Source organism: Lampetra planeri, chromosome 11, assembly GCF_965212315.1.
Source record: "Lampetra planeri chromosome 11, kcLamPlan1.2.h2, whole genome shotgun sequence".
In the NCBI taxonomy this organism is placed as follows: domain Eukaryota; kingdom Metazoa; phylum Chordata; class Hyperoartia; order Petromyzontiformes; family Petromyzontidae; genus Lampetra; species Lampetra planeri.
Window position 1 is genome coordinate 7,488,303 of NC_136117.1, and position 18,495 is coordinate 7,506,797.

The window sequence follows — 18,495 nt, forward strand, 5'->3', positions numbered from 1 at the left end:
ATAGTTTTCTCCTTCTCCCTCCTGCTGTTCCTGCTGTCTAAATTGGTAATCCGCTTTGCTGTCTGCACGTACGACAGCCCCCCTCGCTTGACGTCTCAAAACATTAGTCTCGGATTTTTACATTATTTTTACATAAATGGACATATACCATGTGTTACATTCTTTACTTACAACGTACAACACCGTCGACGTGTGTTTGTATAATTTTTTTTATAATGTCTTAATCACATACTATGTGATGTCTAATCAAGTCTCCCCTCTAAACGGTTCTTAGGAGTACTGTATTTTTATTTTTACCCCGTGTATAATCCGACTCTTTTGTACAACGTCTCTTCTGTCTCAAGAATATGCCGACGTCGAGCCCTTGGTTGGTCCACGGCTGGGTGGGGTCTCCTCTTGCTGTGCGGGCTGTGCGGGTTTATTTGACCACACTTCACCATGCTGGTCAGTGCGGATAGTGAAGCTATGGAGCACAGATGCGGGAGCATAGAACAGTACAACAATTAATGTTATTGCACTGCCCTCTGCTGCCCACTACGTAGCCCTGCAGTAGCCTCTAGAAACCTGTTGGGGATGTTGGTCACCCATCCAGACTCAATCCAGGCTTAAGTCTGCTTAGCTTTTAAGATCTGACAGGTGATTTGGTCACAGGCCTCACGATCCTCATTATTCCCAAAGTATTTATCAGTAAGGTCCATTCTACTGCATTTGGCTTGGGACATTTGGAAAATTTCTTATTGAATATTTTGTATTGATCTCCTGTGAATATGGTTACCAACTCTGACTGAAGCTATTCCCAGAGATTTTTAAACTAAATTTATTTTCTTTATAAAAATACCCTATTATTGTTAACATCTCCTGCATTGCGTTCAATAGTCACCAAGAGATCGATGCCTTTTTCCAGTAGAAACTCCCGGACAATCCGGGACGGTTAGCAACCCTGCCTGTCAACAAAAGTGTATACCGAGTTGTAGTGTTTTTGTCAATGACAACGGCCTTGACGAGGGCAACCAGACATGGACCAGCTGATGCTGATCCTGAAGCTGACGGGAACGCCTCCAAAGTACCTCGTCGACAGAATGGACGAGAATGTGAGCTGCCTCTTGCACTTCATTACCCGGGGTCCTCGCACTTGCCACTGGCTCCAGATCACGTTCTACGGTGCTGCGGGTGTCTTGAGCAAAGCCTCCAGGTCCAATAATTATTAATGCGGTACTGGAGCTGGGCTAATCAATCATTCATTGTCGATTAGTGCACAGGTTATCGGTTCGATTTCTCGACACAGTTGGATTACAAAGATGGTCACTGCATCGCACACTTTCAGTTGCGCTTCTGTGGACGTCTAAAATGCTCTTGCTTCCGATATTAGGAAGCCACTGCACTTTTAAATCTGAATAGAAAATTAATTTATTTCAAACTGCTTTTTGTGTTTAGTTTGTCGTCCTTCCCCCGCACTTCTGATTCGCACGATTGACTACGTACTTTGCGAACATACATACGTACAACACAGATATAATTGGAGAAACAAAGTCTCACTTCTGTTTACATATGTGCCGCTGGAAGGGAGGTGATGGGCGGAGTTTTGTGATGTCATCACCATTGTTAGCTGCGTCATCGCACTGAGCATGACTTGTAGGGGGTTTTCTGCCTTTGTGAGGCAGGATGTTGGGGTAACGTTCGTTTTTAAATGGGCTCGAGTAATTAACCAAAAAAAAGTAGTTGAAAACAATGATGAGTCAATTCAAGGACCTAATTGACTCTGTCCCAGCTCTAATAAATACCCTAGAGGGTGCATCACTCAGGGTTGAAAACAGGAAATGACAATTATACACACACTCGCATCAATTTTCAATGCTATAGCCGTCAGCACGAGTATGCTAATGTTTTGCGTGATTTATAGGCAGGCATGGGCATCCCAAATGAAACTTACATCTTGGTACCTTGAAAACATTTCTACAAATGCAGAACAAATTATTTGTTGGTGACACTGCTGCTGCGTTGGCAGTGGTGCACAGGGAGAATTAAGAAGAAGAAAATCTCAACGCATTTGTCAATAACACGGTGGCCTTAAAAGAGAAAAGATGTAGAGTCGGCGAAGATTTGGGCAATGCCACATTATTCGTAGCACAAAGCCATTGATTTCACGTGTTTGTATTCAGGTTTTTTCGGTAAAGTCACGTAGGTAAAAGTACATAAAAATAAAGAAGTAATAAAAAATTTATAATAAAAATAATAGAAAAAAATTCTAGAAATAAAATAATAAATCACGACGCTTCGGAGGCAACACAAGTCTCCGTCATCAGGTGGGACCGTCACAGTTTAATTTACTGTATTATCTATTTATTTATTATTATTTATTTTTACCTACGTGACTTTACCGAAATAACCTAAGAGTATGAATCATTGCAGTCACGAAAGCTTCAAATCTAGAATTCACGTGTTAGATTTGTATGTAAAACCATTGAAGTGTCGAGTTTTATTTGTACACAAATGCCGAAGTGTGCTAACATCTCTGTGCGTCGAGAGCGAGCAGTTGGCTCTAAACGCCGATTCGAAGTGGGCGATTGGTGCTGCACGGATTTGATGGAACTGTCACTCGTGTTTGTGGTAGAAGTGGCTCGTGACGTGACGGTGGAAGTGTTTGTCTGTTTTACACGAATGCCTCTTCGTCATTGTAACCCCGAGTGCTTAATGCTGTTGTCACTTTCTTGTTGGGTTTGTTGTTGTTGTTGTTGCAGGCAGCCAAGTACATAAAGACGCTGCCCAAGATGGAGAAGAGACGGATTTCCACCCTGCTCCCAAACGCCAACCCAATAGGTCGGTCGCTGTTTACTTGACAACTTGTACAACAGCCACGCGGTTGGCGAGTTGAGCTGAGTTGCGTTGTTGTGGTGTAATTCCCAGGAGCTGCGTGCAATATTTCAGGATGTGACCAAAATTATTTTTTTTTAAACATTGTTAACCCTAGGATGCAGCAGCAAATATGATGTCTTTGATATACTTGTTAGCAGAGGTGTGGACTCGAGTCATGCGACTTGGACTCGAGTCAGACTCGAGTCATGATTTTGATGACTTCAGACTCGACTTGGACTTGCCTCATCTTTGACTCGACTTGACTCGGGACTCGAGAGCAAAGACTTGAGACTTACTTGTGACTTGCACAACAATGACTTTGTCCCACCTCAGAGGTGTGGACTCGAGTCATGCGACTTGGACTCGAGTCAGACTCGAGTCATGATTTTGATGACTTCAGACTCGACTTGGACTTGCCTCATCTTTGACTCGACTTGACTCGGGACTCGAGAGCAAAGACTTGAGACTTACTTGTGACTTGCACAACAATGACTTTGTCCCACCTCAGAGGTGTGGACTCGAGTCATGCGACTTGGACTCGAGTCAGACTCGAGTCATGATTTTGATGACTTCAGACTCGACTTGGACTTGCCTCATCTTTGACTCGACTTGACTCGGGACTCAAGAGCAAAGACTTGAGACTTACTTGTGACTTGCACAACAATGACTTTGTCCCACCTCAGAGGTGTGGACTCGAGTCATGCGACTTGGACTCGAGTCAGACTCGAGTCATGATTTTGATGACTTCAGACTCGACTTGGACTTGCCTCATCTTTGACTCGACTTGACTCGGGACTCGAGAGCAAAGACTTGAGACTTACTTGTGACTTGCACAACAATGACTTTGTCCCACCTCAGAGGTGTGGACTCGAGTCATGCGACTTGGACTCGAGTCAGACTCGAGTCATGATTTTGATGACTTCAGACTCGACTTGGACTTGCCTCATCTTTGACTCGACTTGACTCGGGACTCGAGAGCAAAGACTTGAGACTTACTTGTGACTTGCACAACAATGACTTTGTCCCACCTCAGAGGTGTGGACTCGAGTCATGCGACTTGGACTCGAGTCAGACTCGAGTCATGATTTTGATGACTTCAGACTCGACTTGGACTTGCCTCATCTTTGACTCGACTTGACTCGGGACTCGAGAGCAAAGACTTGAGACTTACTTGTGACTTGCACAACAATGACTTTGTCCCACCTCAGAGGTGTGGACTCGAGTCATGCGACTTGGACTCGAGTCAGACTCGAGTCATGATTTTGATGACTTCTGACTCGACTTGGACTTGCCTCATCTTTGACTCGACTTGACTCGGGACTCGAGAGCAAAGACTTGAGACTTACTTGTGACTTGCATAACAATGACTTTGTCCCACCTCAGAGGTGTGGACTCGAGTCATGCGACTTGGACTCGAGTCAGACTCGAGTCATGATTTTGATGACTTCTGACTCGACTTGGACTTGCCTCATCTTTGACTCGACTTGACTCGGGACTCGAGAGCAAAGACTTGAGACTTACTTGTGACTTGCACAACAATGACTTTGTCCCACCTCAGAGGTGTGGACTCGAGTCATGCGACTTGGACTCGAGTCAGACTCGAGTCATGATTTTGATGACTTCAGACTCGACTTGGACTTGCCTCATCTTTGACTCGACTTGACTCGGGACTCGAGAGCAAAGACTTGAGACTTACTTGTGACTTGCACAACAATGACTTTGTCCCACCTCAGAGGTGTGGACTCGAGTCATGCGACTTGGACTCGAGTCAGACTCGAGTCATGATTTTGATGACTTCAGACTCGACTTGGACTTGCCTCATCTTTGACTCGACTTGACTCGGGACTCGAGAGCAAAGACTTGAGACTTACTTGTGACTTGCACAACAATGACTTTGTCCCACCTCAGAGGTGTGGACTCGAGTCATGCGACTTGGACTCGAGTCAGACTCGAGTCATGATTTTGATGACTTCTGACTCGACTTGGACTTGCCTCATCTTTGACTCGACTTGACTCGGGACTCGAGAGCAAAGACTTGAGACTTACTTGTGACTTGCACAACAATGACTTTGTCCCACCTCAGAGGTGTGGACTCGAGTCATGCGACTTGGACTCGAGTCAGACTCGAGTCATGATTTTGATGACTTCTGACTCGACTTGGACTTGCCTCATCTTTGACTCGACTTGACTCGGGACTCGAGAGCAAAGACTTGAGACTTACTTGTGACTTGCATAACAATGACTTTGTCCCACCTCTGCTTGTTACAGGCTCTTTCACAACACATTGTTACATGTGCGGGAACACCCGTAGATGCTTTCTCACGTCACTGTTGGTGGAAGGGCCTTTACTCGAGGGAGCTTTTGAGAGCTCCCCTTGAGGGTACTTGGTCTACTCTTCCCCAACTGGCCAGATGTCTTGTTAGAGTGTTCTGCATTTCAGGGCTGCCTGCTCGGGCGAGGAGGCTTGTAGCTGCAAGCATGTTTCTGTGTTGCATAATGTTGTCTTTCTGATTACCTTGTGTAGCTGTTGTTTAAGCACGTGCTGAAAAAATCGACGTATTTTTTTGGTTAAATCTTAAGTTTCATTTATGGGTAGTAACCACCTGGGCTTGCTTGGCAGGGCATGTGGTCGGATTGCTTTCGTTTCTGAGGGGGTCACTGTTTTGTCAACTGATTTTTCGATCGGATTCAAATTACAGGACTAGGTTACCGCTGTAATGGTCCGCTTCCTGCTGTGCTTCGCTAGACTCAATACCAATGAACTTCATACAGATGGATGAATGTATGAACACATTTTTCCTTGCGTTCTTCCTTCTAGGGTTGCCACAATTAGGGCCAGATTAACGCAGGGCCTTTATGGGCTGCAGCTCAGGGCCTCTGATTATCAGAAGCCATCCACAAATATATATACACACACAGCTTCATAATATTTGGAATGCACTACTACAGCACTCTGATACATCCTGTGGTGTAAGTTGTTATTTTTCAGCCTGTAGCGTCACTGTGTACATTGCTACCAGTTATAGGCCAACATTTAAATTGTCTAGTTCGTTTTAACTTTGACCTGGCTGTCCGATTCGTACATCATATTTAAAAACTTTTACAATCTGAGTAAGACATTTCACTCGTAATTGCAACTAGCATCATCAGGCGACAGCCACAACATTTACTCAGATTGTAAATCTTGTGGCTTTGCTCTCCAACACACAGGTGTGCTGTACTAGTAACGAATTGGCGTGTTTTGTTTACGTGACAAACCTTACTAATTGGCTGTGTCGGGTGGTGGTGGGTTTAATGGCACATTTATATATTTAAGCGATCTGACCCAAACAACCTCTTATGGATGATATTGCGCGTGAAAGCCTACGTGTTAAACCAGAGTAAGGATAATAATAACAAATTAACGGTGCAATTGACACCACCAGTTGCCTCTCCACCTTCCCGTCTCCCGTGCAGCCATCGACCTTCTGGAAAAGATGCTGGCGCTGGACCCCGAGCAGCGGCCCACGGCCTCGGAGGCGCTGCAGCACCCCTTCTTCTCGGAGACGCGCGAGCCGCTCGAAGAGACCGAGGCCGAGCCGTACGACCAGACGTTCGAGGGCGTCGAGCTGGAGACGAGCGAATGGAAAAGTAACGGCTGAGAGAGAGAGAGAGCGAAGGGTTCGCTCTCTCTCTGTCCGCTCCTCCCGTCTGCGTCTCCTCCGCTGCCTGCTCCTCTCTGCTCCAGCTCCGGCTCCTCCTTGACCCCCCCCCCCCCCCTCCGAGTTCGTCTCTGCTCCCCCCAAAAAACCACCGCTTCTCCTGACCTTGCGTCGCGGCGCAACGCTTGGGCTTAGAACGGTTGAGCTCCGTGTGTGGGCACAGCCACGTGCAGGCGGTAGTTCAAGCTCCTGTTGTTTAGCCAGGCGAGAATGCAGGAGACCAGGATGAGTCTCATTTACAAGAGTCACTCGGGGTATTAGTCTGCCAGTAGGGAGCGATGATTGCTAATGTAGGATTCTACATTGAGTCGTTTGCGGGTCATTTTCTAGTTTGACATATTCGAACCCTGACACTGGCACCCAACGGCCCACTCTTGTGAATTATGTCAGGGGATCTTTAACGTCCACTGTGAAGCGCATAGCTTGTGTAATTATTATGATCGCTACTACAATATTTACACCCGCAGTATTAACCAGGGCGGCCGCTGGATTCGAACCGTGAACCTCTGCAACAAGCGGCAAACGCGCTTCTGCTGGGCCGTGGGATCCATTCTGATAACAAAAATGTGATTTTTTTACGCTGTTAAAAGACCAAATCACCCTGAATGTACCCGACCTCAACAGATTTCACAAGCTTGGTAGTTCTGCGCCTGGTTAGCCCTCGAATGAGGGCCACGAGGTGGCCAAGGTATGGCAGTACAAGAAGAGACTTTTAAATCTATCTGTGCATTTTTTTGGTTCTTTCGGTAAAGTCACGTAGAAGGGAAATAATAAAATAATAAAAATAAAACATAATAAAATAATTCTCACGACGTTTCGGCCACAACGCAAGCAGCCGTCCTCAGGTGAAGAACAGGTCTGTCGGAAAGACAGCGTCTGAATGAATAGGTTCATTCAGACGCTGTCCTCAGGTGAAGAACAGGTCTGTCTGTCGGAAAGACAGCGTCTGAATGAACCTATTCTTTGAGACGCTGTCTTTCCGACAGACCTGTTCTTCACCTGAGGACGGCTGCTTGCGTTGTGGCCGAAACGTCGTGAGAATTATTTAATGTTTTATTTGTATTATTTTATTATTTTATTATTTCCCTTCTACGTGACTTTACCGAAAGAACCAAGAAGACGAATCCCTGCAGTCACGAAAGCTTTAAATCGAAATCTATCCGTGCATTGTTTTGAGCGTAACGCCCCCTCGTATGCGTGGGGTTTCTTCGAGTATTGTGGCTTCCTCCCACGTGAACCCGAGCGAGCGCTCGTTCACGGAGCTTCTGACCAAATATCCCAAAGTCGTGAGACTCGCTGACACTTCCGTGGGTAGATAAAGGGAATTATTTTTTATTACTAAATTGCAATATTTTACATTTGGTGTGATAATAGGTGCTCTTCCTTTCATTCGTTTGGCGCCGATCAAAGAATTTCACCTTGAACGGCACAAAACGAACGCCCCCAAGCCTCCATTATGAAAACCAACAAAACAGAACAGAGGGGAGCGGGAGTGCAGTGGTTAGCACACTGCACTACGAGCCCAGCGACTCGAGTTCGATTCCCACTCACAACCAATAACAGTGACGAATATCTCAGCCAGTTCTGGGCCTCCTCTAGGTCGACTCGGCCTCGAATGAGCACCTGGTGTGGTGTGTAATCATCACCAATGGGGATTCAAAGGTGGCCGGGTATAGTGCTGGCCACCCACCCCCTTTGTGTGCCGTGCCAGCCTTCATAGGTGCTCGCTGACAGCACTTGCCCCAACAATCTGTGAAAGACTATATGGGGGTTCATTGTGTGTGTGTGTGCGTGTGTGCAGGTCTGATCCATGTCGAGATAACGACCTTTGATCCAAAAAACCCGCACCAGCTGGCAACATAGAGCCTGGCTTGGCCCGGCACGAGCGTTCACCCTCCGACGTCCACTCGCGGCCACCAGCGAACACCCGGGGTTCATCGACACAGCAGACGCTTCGTGATTGTCAGTTTCGCACACACAAACATTTTGTTGATTAAACGAGTATACTTCAGGTGCGGCGAATAATGTAACAGCTTTGAGCTCTCGCAAAAACGGATTTCCTTTGCCTCATCGGCATGCCAGGTTTTTAATGAACTGCATCGCTGACATAACACATTCTCTCCAATTCAATTACAGTTCAAATGTGTGGTGTACAACACAGAATACCATGTCAACAGTTGCAGGCAAATATGCATCATACATATATCTACACACACACTTATATGCAACTTAATTTGTCAGTCTGTTAGCATGTCTGTCTGTCGCAGCATTTTCTCGTGTAATTATCTTCTTACATGAGTCGGTAAGGATACATTCTGACTGGAAGAAACCAGGAACCTATGTGTACTGAACGTCACCTATGTTTGAGCCGTGACCTTTGACCCGGGTGAAAAAAATGCATGCTAATTGAAATGAGTGGTGTGCTTTCTACTGGACAAAGCGTGCTATTGCAATAGTCGTGTCATCGATACGGTACTATATGACACTTTACTTGTCATAGTCGACTGGTGAGTTTCTGATGAGTGCAATTGGTGAGTGACTGGTTAGTGGTGAGTGTGTCAGGTGAGCGGTGAGTAAGGGTTGCCACCTTTGCTAGTTTTTCCAGGATCGTCCTCTCTTCGAGGTATCTACTGCCCTGGGAAATCTGTACGTCTTCCCGGGTAAAATAAAAGTCCCGTTTCTTAAAAATCAGTTGCATAGAGATGGATCGTTCGAGACTATGCATTTACATGTAGTCCTCCACACTCGTGATTGTGAGATATACATCTTTCCATGATATGTCCCCGTTTCTTGTACCTCAGAGGTGGCTGTCCTTCCGCTGAGAGGTGAGCTATCCACCCTGCCTGTAGGGTGGCCTGCCCTCTCGTTATATACATTTACACGACACAGTATCATTGGAAATCCATGCCTTGCATACCCTCTCTCTCTGTTGACTGTGAATCGGAAATTAGGCTTTGTCTCGTGAAGCCGGCGGCAATTTAGTTTTTTTTATATTCTTTGGGTCTTTCGGTAAAGTCACGTAGATGGGTTCAAAAACAATAAAAAAAATGAACAAAAAGCTACGACGTTTTGATCGCAACACAAGTGACCGTAATCAGGTGGACGGTTGCTTGTGTTGCGATCGAAACGTCGTAGTTTTTTTATATTTTATTTTTGAACCTATCTACGTGACTTTACCAAAAGACCCGAAGAATATTAATTCCTGCAAGCTTCAAGTCAAGATTGAGCAATTCAGTTGTTTGTCATTGCATTCCGGTCAATTATTGCCTCTGCAGATGTCTCCAACACTCCCATTGAACGTTCCAATTGAACAAAAAAGCACATAGTCTGCCGTTTTGCTAATCTGCAGGGTGAGGGGTTTTATACGTACGGCATAACCCCGTATAAATAATAAAGTAGGCGATTGCATCGTGACCTGGCCCAGCATTCCTGTGGTGTTCTGCAGAACACCTTAGCTCTCGGTATATTGTCTTAATTTCACAGGGGTATTTTCAGTGAACAAACGAAGTAGTGATTATTTACAAAGAGGAGCTGTGCACTGTTTCTCCTGTACAGGTTTAATATCTCTATGAGCGTCGGTCATTGTTTGTTACTCGAGTAGGGTGGTGGAAAGGGTGTAAACACCATCACATCGAACAGGGTCATCAACGCTTAAAACTCACGAAAGACCTTGTTGGAATTTAATCGTAACCCGCGTTAAAGAAAATTCCGAAGCGGTCTCCAATGAATCATCATCTTTTTTAAAACGTAACAGGACCTCTGTTTTGTTCTACATCAAACCAGTTCGAATCTCGCCTTGCCATCTTCGCCCTCCATCACCCGCGTGCCCCCAGCATACACACCGTGGCTCGCACGGTGACAATTTAACGCGTGAGCTCGGAGGGTGATGCATCTAATATTGATGAGGCCAATGCCGAACACAAGAGATTGCATTGCCGTTATCTCGCAAGCGCCGTTTCCCATTTGTACGTCTCCATGTCGTGTACACTGACGTTTCATTACTTTTTAATGATACGCGAAGCCATTTTGTTAAAAATAAATAAAACGTGAAACTCTTTAATTAAATGTTCTCTATGAATTTTTTTTGTTTTGTTACGGGTGTTGAGCGGATGTATCGAATCGTGTACGTTGCATTGAAGTTAAAGCCACTTTGTTATTTTGTCTGAGCAACTGAAAAAGTCTTGATATTATTGTACCCAAAACACGGAGTGTTGATGTAGCGACGAAAACCAGCTTGTGTGCAGGTACAAGGTGTATCGTGAGAGATGGTGGCAGCTTGCGGGGGCCTTCATCCAGCAGTGGATCGATCAAGGTTGACGATGATGAATGCATTTTTTCCCCCTTCACAAAATATCGTTTTGTCCTTTCTGGGTGCCATATTTATCGGATGAGAAGCTACCTGTGCTGACATAGGCAGGAATGAGAATGAGCAAAAGTTCACGGAGGAAATATTTCCAAGCAGAGTTCTGGCTATAAAAATGCATTCATATATTAAAGGTGTCACATGCCGTGCATTAATAAAACCATAACTTACTGGCTACCACTCCAAGGTCATTGAGCCATTGCGATACAAGGGCCGCTGTGTTTTTACGGAGTCTCGCGTGTGCTATTTGCGGCTGAGTTATGCCCATAACATCGATAGCAGACACGACTACGTGAGACGGGCATATTTCTTTGCTAGGTGGGTCTGGTGGTGCCCTTGAGGGGGCTCTCTCTCTCCACGCTGCCGTGCTCGTGCCAGATTTATCAAGATGATTTGGAATGGCCATCCAGTGCAAGGGGATTACTTAACGAGAAAGAGAGAGAAACGACAGAGCCCATAAACAGTATTCGGGCATAATAGTCTCCCAACCTCTTGGGAGCCACTGCTTATTTTAAAAGTAACAAAAGACCGGGTTGAGTGCTATTTACACAACACTGTGTGTGTGGGGGGTGGGAAAGTTAAACGAAAATAGAGAAACTGACGGGGGAATTCGAAGGACAAAGGAAAGTGTGCTACTGGTTTGAAGCTTTGCTTCTCTGAATCGCACACGGGGTGAGCCGTGAGTTGTGTCGCACACCCGCAACGCGCCAGATATTTCACTTGCGGTGCCACTTGCGGTGGCATGGATTTGATGGATCCAATTTCCTTTTGTGGCCAATAACAGTGAAGTGCGTGATCACCGTTTGCAATGAATGGGTCATGAAATACAGTAAATCCCTCTTTTGCGATATAAATACATTAGCACATCGGTACTACAGTTTTGCTGCCATAGGCAATAACAATGTATGCCCTGGCCCATAAACAAGAATTCAAAACTGTGAAGGCAAGGCTTGGTGGATCACACTGATCTGCGAAGCTCCAAAACCCACTGAGCTGTAAGATGATCATGACGTGAAACGATACGGCCCTGAAATGACTTGCTTACTCCACTGCTGAACTAAATAAATTCATAATTTGCTGTCCCAGGTAAATCCCATTGAGCGATTCGCTTTTTTTTTCAGAGGTGACCTGGCCACACACAAAAGCTCATCGAAGTGGCTTATATCATATGTGGGATTTTCTAATCGCCAAATACTCTAAACGCATGTTTCTAAATAAGGAGGGCAAAACTGGGGTGCCCGGACAAAACATAACACGGCACTATGGGGAGAGCCAACACATGGACTCCAAATGTACAGGCGTCAGGGTCAAGAACGAACTGACGACTTCCTGCATACCAAGTCAGGGAAATAATATCTCCACCATCTCGTCACTGCTGGTGGAAGGGCCTCCACTAGAAAGTCCTCTAGAGGGTATTTCGTCGACTGTGATTACCCACACTTTGCCCAACCGCATTGCGCTGTGGTGTACCCATTTAGATTTTTTGGGTGGGATTTGAAACTCTCGCATTGTTTTAACTGCCGCGCAGTTCGAATTGGACCGGCAGCCTCTGGATTGCAAGTCCAGCGTTATATATGTGAGAGCACGGGGCAGCGCTCATGACATGGTGGCAGTGCTTCATAATCAGCCTGAAACAGTCTGGAAGACTGTTCCAGGACTAATTTTGGCACACCACTGTGAAGGCAGCAAGGGTTGGTGGCTTGCCGCACAACATGTTGTGAAACTATTTACACCATTGGAACCTCATTTGCCAGTAAAAAATATGATAGTTGGTTTTTTACCCTTCTATCTGGCAAGAAAACTGACACCTTTTTTACAAGGAGTCATGTTTGCATAGACCACAACACCTGCAGCCATAATGCAAACAAAAAACATAACTCTGATAATATATGCACTGTCCTTGAAGTTGATTGGTCCACACCCGAGACAGCTTTCCTTAGAGCCTTGTCTCACATGGGTTGGACCAGATGACGCCAAAAGGCGCACAACTCAAAGACAATGCACCATCAGAGTATGAGAGCTCGGGGCAAGCATCTACACTATGGGAACCTCATTTGCCAGTAAAAATATGATAATTGGTTTTTTACCCTTCTATCTGGCAACAAAACTGACACCTTTTTTACAAGGAGTCATGTTTGCATAGACCGCAATACCTGCAGTCATAATACAAACAAAAGAACATAACTCTGATAATGTGCACTGTCCTTGAAGTTGATTGGTCCACACCCGAGACAGCTTTCCTTAGAGCCTAGTCTCACATGGGTTGGACCAGATGACGCCAAAAGGCGCACAACTCAAAGACAATGCACCATCAGAGTATGAGATAGAAGGGTAAAAAAACAATTATCATGTTGTGAAACTCCCTTCCCGTGGGTGTCGAGGCGGTGCCATCCGCTGGCTCACCAGGAGAAAGAAGTACAACAAGTGGACTAATCGCCATCTGATTCCATCTTTACAGAGGATTTGTGTTTCTCCCTCATGCGCATGGGTTTTGCTTCAGTTTTCTTCCACTTGTAGGATAAATAAGTACATTACTAATTATAAACTCCTGATGGTAGTACAGAAAATGGGTTCTTGGTTGCATCAGCACAGATGTTTAAGTGTTAACCCCTGCTAAGTGAGGGTTTGCTCTGGGTACTTAGTTTTTTCCACTTGCAAAACACTTCCCAAAATGTTTCTCATTGTGCTGTACGGCTCCTCTGAAAACAATATATTGAGACTTGGTGGTATTTGACTCGATAGAAAATAGAAGGAAAAGGTGCAGCCCTGCAATTCCTTGCTCACGCCACTGCGGGTGGAAGGGCCTCTAGAGAAGCCTACCTAGAGGCTATTTTGCCTACTCTTACACGCTGGCCAGACGTTTGAAGAGGTGGGAGTAGACTAACTTCCTTCACTCTACCGCTGATTGACTCTCTGTCGCGTATCAATTTATTCTTCTGGATGGACAAAAATGTGGATATTTAGGATGCTTGCCCATTGTTTAAACAGCAGCTACCGGACCTCCGGTAGATCAAATCGAACCAGCAAGCTCTGCATTGCAATTTCAACGTGCTAACCTACAGAAACTCCATTCTTGGATAAATGGTATTATTATTAAATAAAATGAGTGGTGTGGCTGAGTGCATTGCCACATGGTAGAACTGAAATATAAGTATGCAATTTCTGTACGTAATGTATTTATTTATTTTCATATACCATTATCTGTCCACCGTTAGGTCGCGGCTCCCCACGTTAGGAGCACAGCCTTGAATGCTACCTACATGGTTACACTAAACTGCTGGCATGAATACAGCACACGTTGGTGTGGCGTTTTCATTCCATCGCTGCTTGGGTTGTGTCCTATGAAAGATTAAAATGTAAATTTCTAAACCAGGTCAGAAGCTTTCGAAATCACGTTCTAATTTACAAGTTGAGACTTGTGAAATTGATTGGATGGGGTTGACAATGCATGCTTGAAGTCCTACGTATTTTAGTTGAGATTGCTGGATCGCTGACAGATGGAGGTAATGAGTTGCGATACAGTCCTGCAAGCCAACGGAGTTGCTTCAGATGGCAGTACAGCAAATTCGTTTTCTGACCTGCGAGACGTTCCACGAAAAAAAAACTATACAAATGTATTTCCAGGCATTCTAAAACAGGAATTAACAAAATGGCCTGTGTATTCAAGGAGGATTTAATGAGTAAACGTACTGGGCTGATACATTACTTATATTTTATAATGGTTTACACAAATGTGACATTGCAAAAAGAAATCTGTTTTTGACCACATCAACAAGAATTTGCATGACCTCAACTAATCTGGGAAGCCAACCAGGTTTGAGCCTCGATAGGTGCTTGGATTGGGTGACCCACCATACCCACACAGGTTACGATATTCCGTCGTGGGCAGCAGAGGGCAGTGCAGTAAACTATATTGTAGTGCTGTTATTCTCACAGGTCTGTGTTCCCCCGTCTGCGTTCCCCCAACCCAGCGTGGTGAAGTATGGTCGAATATGGGAGGCCTTCATCCAGCTATGTGTGGGTTAAACGGTACATGCACAAAAGAAAACGCACGTTGCGAAGAAGACTTACACCAAACATCTCCTTTTTTTGTTCAGCACTGTCCACCAACCTGCTACCAGATAGGGGTAAAAATAGCACCTTTATGTGCTGTGAAGAAGGGCCATTGACCGAAACGTCGCCCATTACATATTTTGTTATTTTAAGGGAGTGTTGTTGACGAGTGTGTTGAGTCTTGTCCGTGCATCGCTGCCCACGCAGGCTCAGCAAGCAGCAGCAAGCAGCAGCATCATCACCACCAAATCACGCGTTACCACGTGGGGGCAGGCAAGGTCTGCCCGTGGTGATCTGATGCATTGTGGGTAAAATGATCATCCGTATGAAAGGGATGAATAGGGAGGGGAGGAGGAGGAGGTTCAGTGGAGAGACAGAGAGGGGCAGAGCAGGCGGGAGCAAGCAGAGCAAAAAATCGCATCACCACCGACACCACCACCTCCACCAACAATATCACCACCACCACCACCATCAACCACCGCGGAGGCGGGCAGATACATCATCAGTTGGGAGATCTTCTGCTCACTTTCTCTGAGATGTACACATGAAGAGGGAATTCGACAGCTCCACTTAAACTGCGCTCGCATGGAGAGGTATTGGACCCGTGGATCGTATGCGTGCGTGTGCCTTCCGTCCCGTGGACTTGCGCGTGTGTCTGTGACCCATGGATGTGTTTTTCGGGCTTGGCTATTCGGCACGCAAAGTGGTTCAAACATTCTCGACACTGCGATGCATTCCATCCGGCCGGGACGTTGAGGATGATGCGATGATGTTACCCCCCCCCCATCCCTCGGTTCTAAAACAATTGTGTCGGCTTTAAGGAGCGGCGTGAGTGAGTGAGTGTGCGCGGGGCACCTCTCTGTGTGTGTGTGCTCCCGATGATGCCGCTCGAACAGTGCCTATTGTTGCACTTGGAGACTGCCAGATGGCCAGGCTCGGTGCACAACAACCGAGGCAGCGGAGGACAATCGTAGCAGCGCATTCTCCTGCTGGTGATGTTCATCGTTCCACGTGAACTTTTAGCGGACGCCCGCAATGTTTTCGACGGCAGCATTCGGCAACACTTAACGCGAATTGGCGGAGTTCGATGCGGTCGATGGATATTTACAGCGGGTATAGGTTTCTTTTGTGTTTTTTTTTGTTTGTGTAGTTTTGGGTTGGCCGTACGTACGGTGCGAAAGAAGTTAAACATCCGTCACGCTCGTCGTCATTTTCATCAGCCCATGCTTCATCCACTGCTTGATCAAGGGGGCATTATTTCCATCCCTTTCCACCAAGTAGCCGTCTCTCGCAATCCCACGATGTTAATCATTATCCACCCGAGCACCTGCACAACGACTTTAGCTGGTTTCGTTGCTCCATCTCTTCGGATAGAACTCCTCGATGCTTCTTCCATTGTGTTAGACAACGGGGAACAATGGCACGTGCAATACGGTATACGAGCACACGATATCGTAGTTTCACATCGCTGTATGGATATACCCTTGATGTTTTCTTCTTTTGCTTAGAGTGCATTCAGTGTACAAGGAATTCGTGTGATCCCCATTGTTTAATAGAGATAATGTTTATCACGTGTGGACTACAATACTATGTTGTGTGTGGACTGTGTTATGTATAGACCGTATTTGTTCCGGTTGTACCTGTACAAGAAATACCGTGATGCCCTTCATACTGACTTGTTTGTTCTTAATGAACATCATAGTGTTGTATCAATTGTTAATTTTCATTCACATGAGCAGGACCCTAAAGAAATTCTGTGTTGGTAGCAAGCGGGGAAAGCCACTTTAACGAACGTTAATGATTCTCCTCTGACGTTATTGAGACGTACAGACCTACCTGGGTAACTGTGTACACACACGCACGTTATTTTCGGCTGTTAAAACAATTACCTATGTCGGAAAGTCATTGAGACGAAGCAAATTTCACGTTTACAGACAATAAAACGGTGGTGGGAAATTCCACATTCCCAAGACGGGGACCAGTATGTCCGTGTAACAACCACATGCAAGAGTCGTTACACATGATATTGGAGACGCGGGGTGGCTCTGCTGTTAGCGCACTGAACCCGGCCACACCTGAGTTTGATTCGCGGTCACGGCTACCGGCAGTGGCGAATGTTGTCCGTTGCCCCCCCCCTCCCAAACCAGCACTGAGCAGCGTGGTGAAGTATGGTCAAACATCTTCTTGGTTCTTTCGGTAAAGTCACGTAGAATGGAAATAATAAAATAATAAAAATAAAACATTAAATAATTCTCACGACGTTTCGGGCACAACGCAAGAGGACGGCTGCTTGCGTTGTGGCCGAAGCGTCGTGAGAATTATTTTATTATGTTTTATTTTTATTATTTTATTATTTCCATTCTACGTGACTTTACCGAAAGAACCAAGAAGATGAATCCCTGCAGTCACGAAAGCTTTAAATCGAAATATGGTCAACCCCCCCCCCTCCCGCGACCCAACACTGCGTGGGGGAATCTACATCCAGCAGTGGATTGACGAAGGGCTTGTGACACGTGCGTTGTGAGGACGAGGTAATCTTGCAAGACATCGGTATTAGTCGAGACAATTTTTTTTTTGGCTTTACACGCGTGGCGCCCGTCCGGCACAAATAAGCCATTCGAAGCGTCATCGATACACCCGTGATCGAGTGTGTGTGCATGTGTCTGATTTTTTTCTAGAGAAAAAAAAAGCTGGACATTTAATTGTCAATGATTTGCGAAGACGCGGCGTGTTTTGTTGGCCAGCTGCCCCTGTTCAAAAATTAATGTTTTCCGCTGGATTGATGGACTGTGGACAACAACACGCACGGAACCGTGTGTGTGTAATTCTGCACCGTACATATGTTGCGGCAGTAAAAAAAAACACATACTTTGGCTATACTAGATGTATGCAATTTCCTGAAAGGCTTTCCCATTAGTAGGTGGCAGACAAAGACAAAGATCCCCCGTATAGCCTTAACAGACTGTTGTGGCAAGTGCTGTTAGCGAGCACTAAATAAAGACAAAGATCCCCCGTATGGATTTAACAGACTGTTGGGGCAAGTGCTGTTAGCGAGCACCTATGAAGGCCGGAATGGCACACGAGAGGGTGGGTGGCAAGCACCACGCCCGGCCGCCTTTGTCTCCCTAGTGGCAATGTTCTTGTGCACCTCACCAGGTACTCATTTGAGGCTGAGTCGACCTAGGGGAGGTCCAGGACCGATTCGGATAATCGTCACCGGTCTTGGCCGTGAGCGGGAATCAAACTCGGGTGGCCAGGTTGGTAGCGCAGCGCGCGAACCGCTACACTACCGCTCCCCACAGACAATACACCTACACACAGCAGTACCTGCCGCGAGTGTGTGAAAGACGTCTTCTAAAATAAAATTCAGGTGCTTCCGAAAGTGGGAAGTGTGAGAAGCTGGGAACGCAATCCACCAACAGCAAGGTCAGCGTTGACGATCATTCGTTATGGGTAACGGTGCAGCCCTGCAAGTTGCTTGCCTCAAGCTCCTGCTACAGGAAGGGCTTCCACTACAGGCGGAGC

General features: G+C 46.0%; 2 protein-coding genes across 6 annotated transcripts in view; both read left to right on the forward strand.

Annotated features, from left to right (window-relative positions):
- The window catches only part of LOC144721252 (mitogen-activated protein kinase 12-like), a 34,086-nt gene extending 23,472 nt beyond the window's left edge, over positions 1 to 10,614 (forward strand). For all 4 annotated transcript variants that reach the window (XM_078598731.1, XM_078598729.1, XM_078598730.1 and 1 more), the window contains 4 exons: positions 1,015 to 1,091; positions 2,739 to 2,817; positions 6,310 to 6,483; positions 8,356 to 10,614. In XM_078598731.1, coding sequence (XP_078454857.1) covers positions 1,015 to 1,091; positions 2,739 to 2,817; positions 6,310 to 6,483; positions 8,356 to 8,417 — 392 coding nt within the window. In that variant the 3' untranslated portion in view covers positions 8,418 to 10,614. The remainder of the gene's footprint in view (positions 1 to 1,014; positions 1,092 to 2,738; positions 2,818 to 6,309; positions 6,484 to 8,355) is intronic.
- A 4,763-nt stretch (positions 10,615 to 15,377) lies between these two features.
- Positions 15,378 to 18,495, forward strand: part of LOC144721253 (plexin-B1-like) — a 126,831-nt gene continuing 123,713 nt past the window's right edge. For both annotated transcript variants that reach the window (XM_078598734.1, XM_078598735.1), the window contains exon 1: positions 15,378 to 15,563. In XM_078598734.1, the coding sequence (XP_078454860.1) occupies positions 15,556 to 15,563 (8 nt within the window). In that variant the 5' untranslated portion in view covers positions 15,378 to 15,555. The remainder of the gene's footprint in view (positions 15,564 to 18,495) is intronic.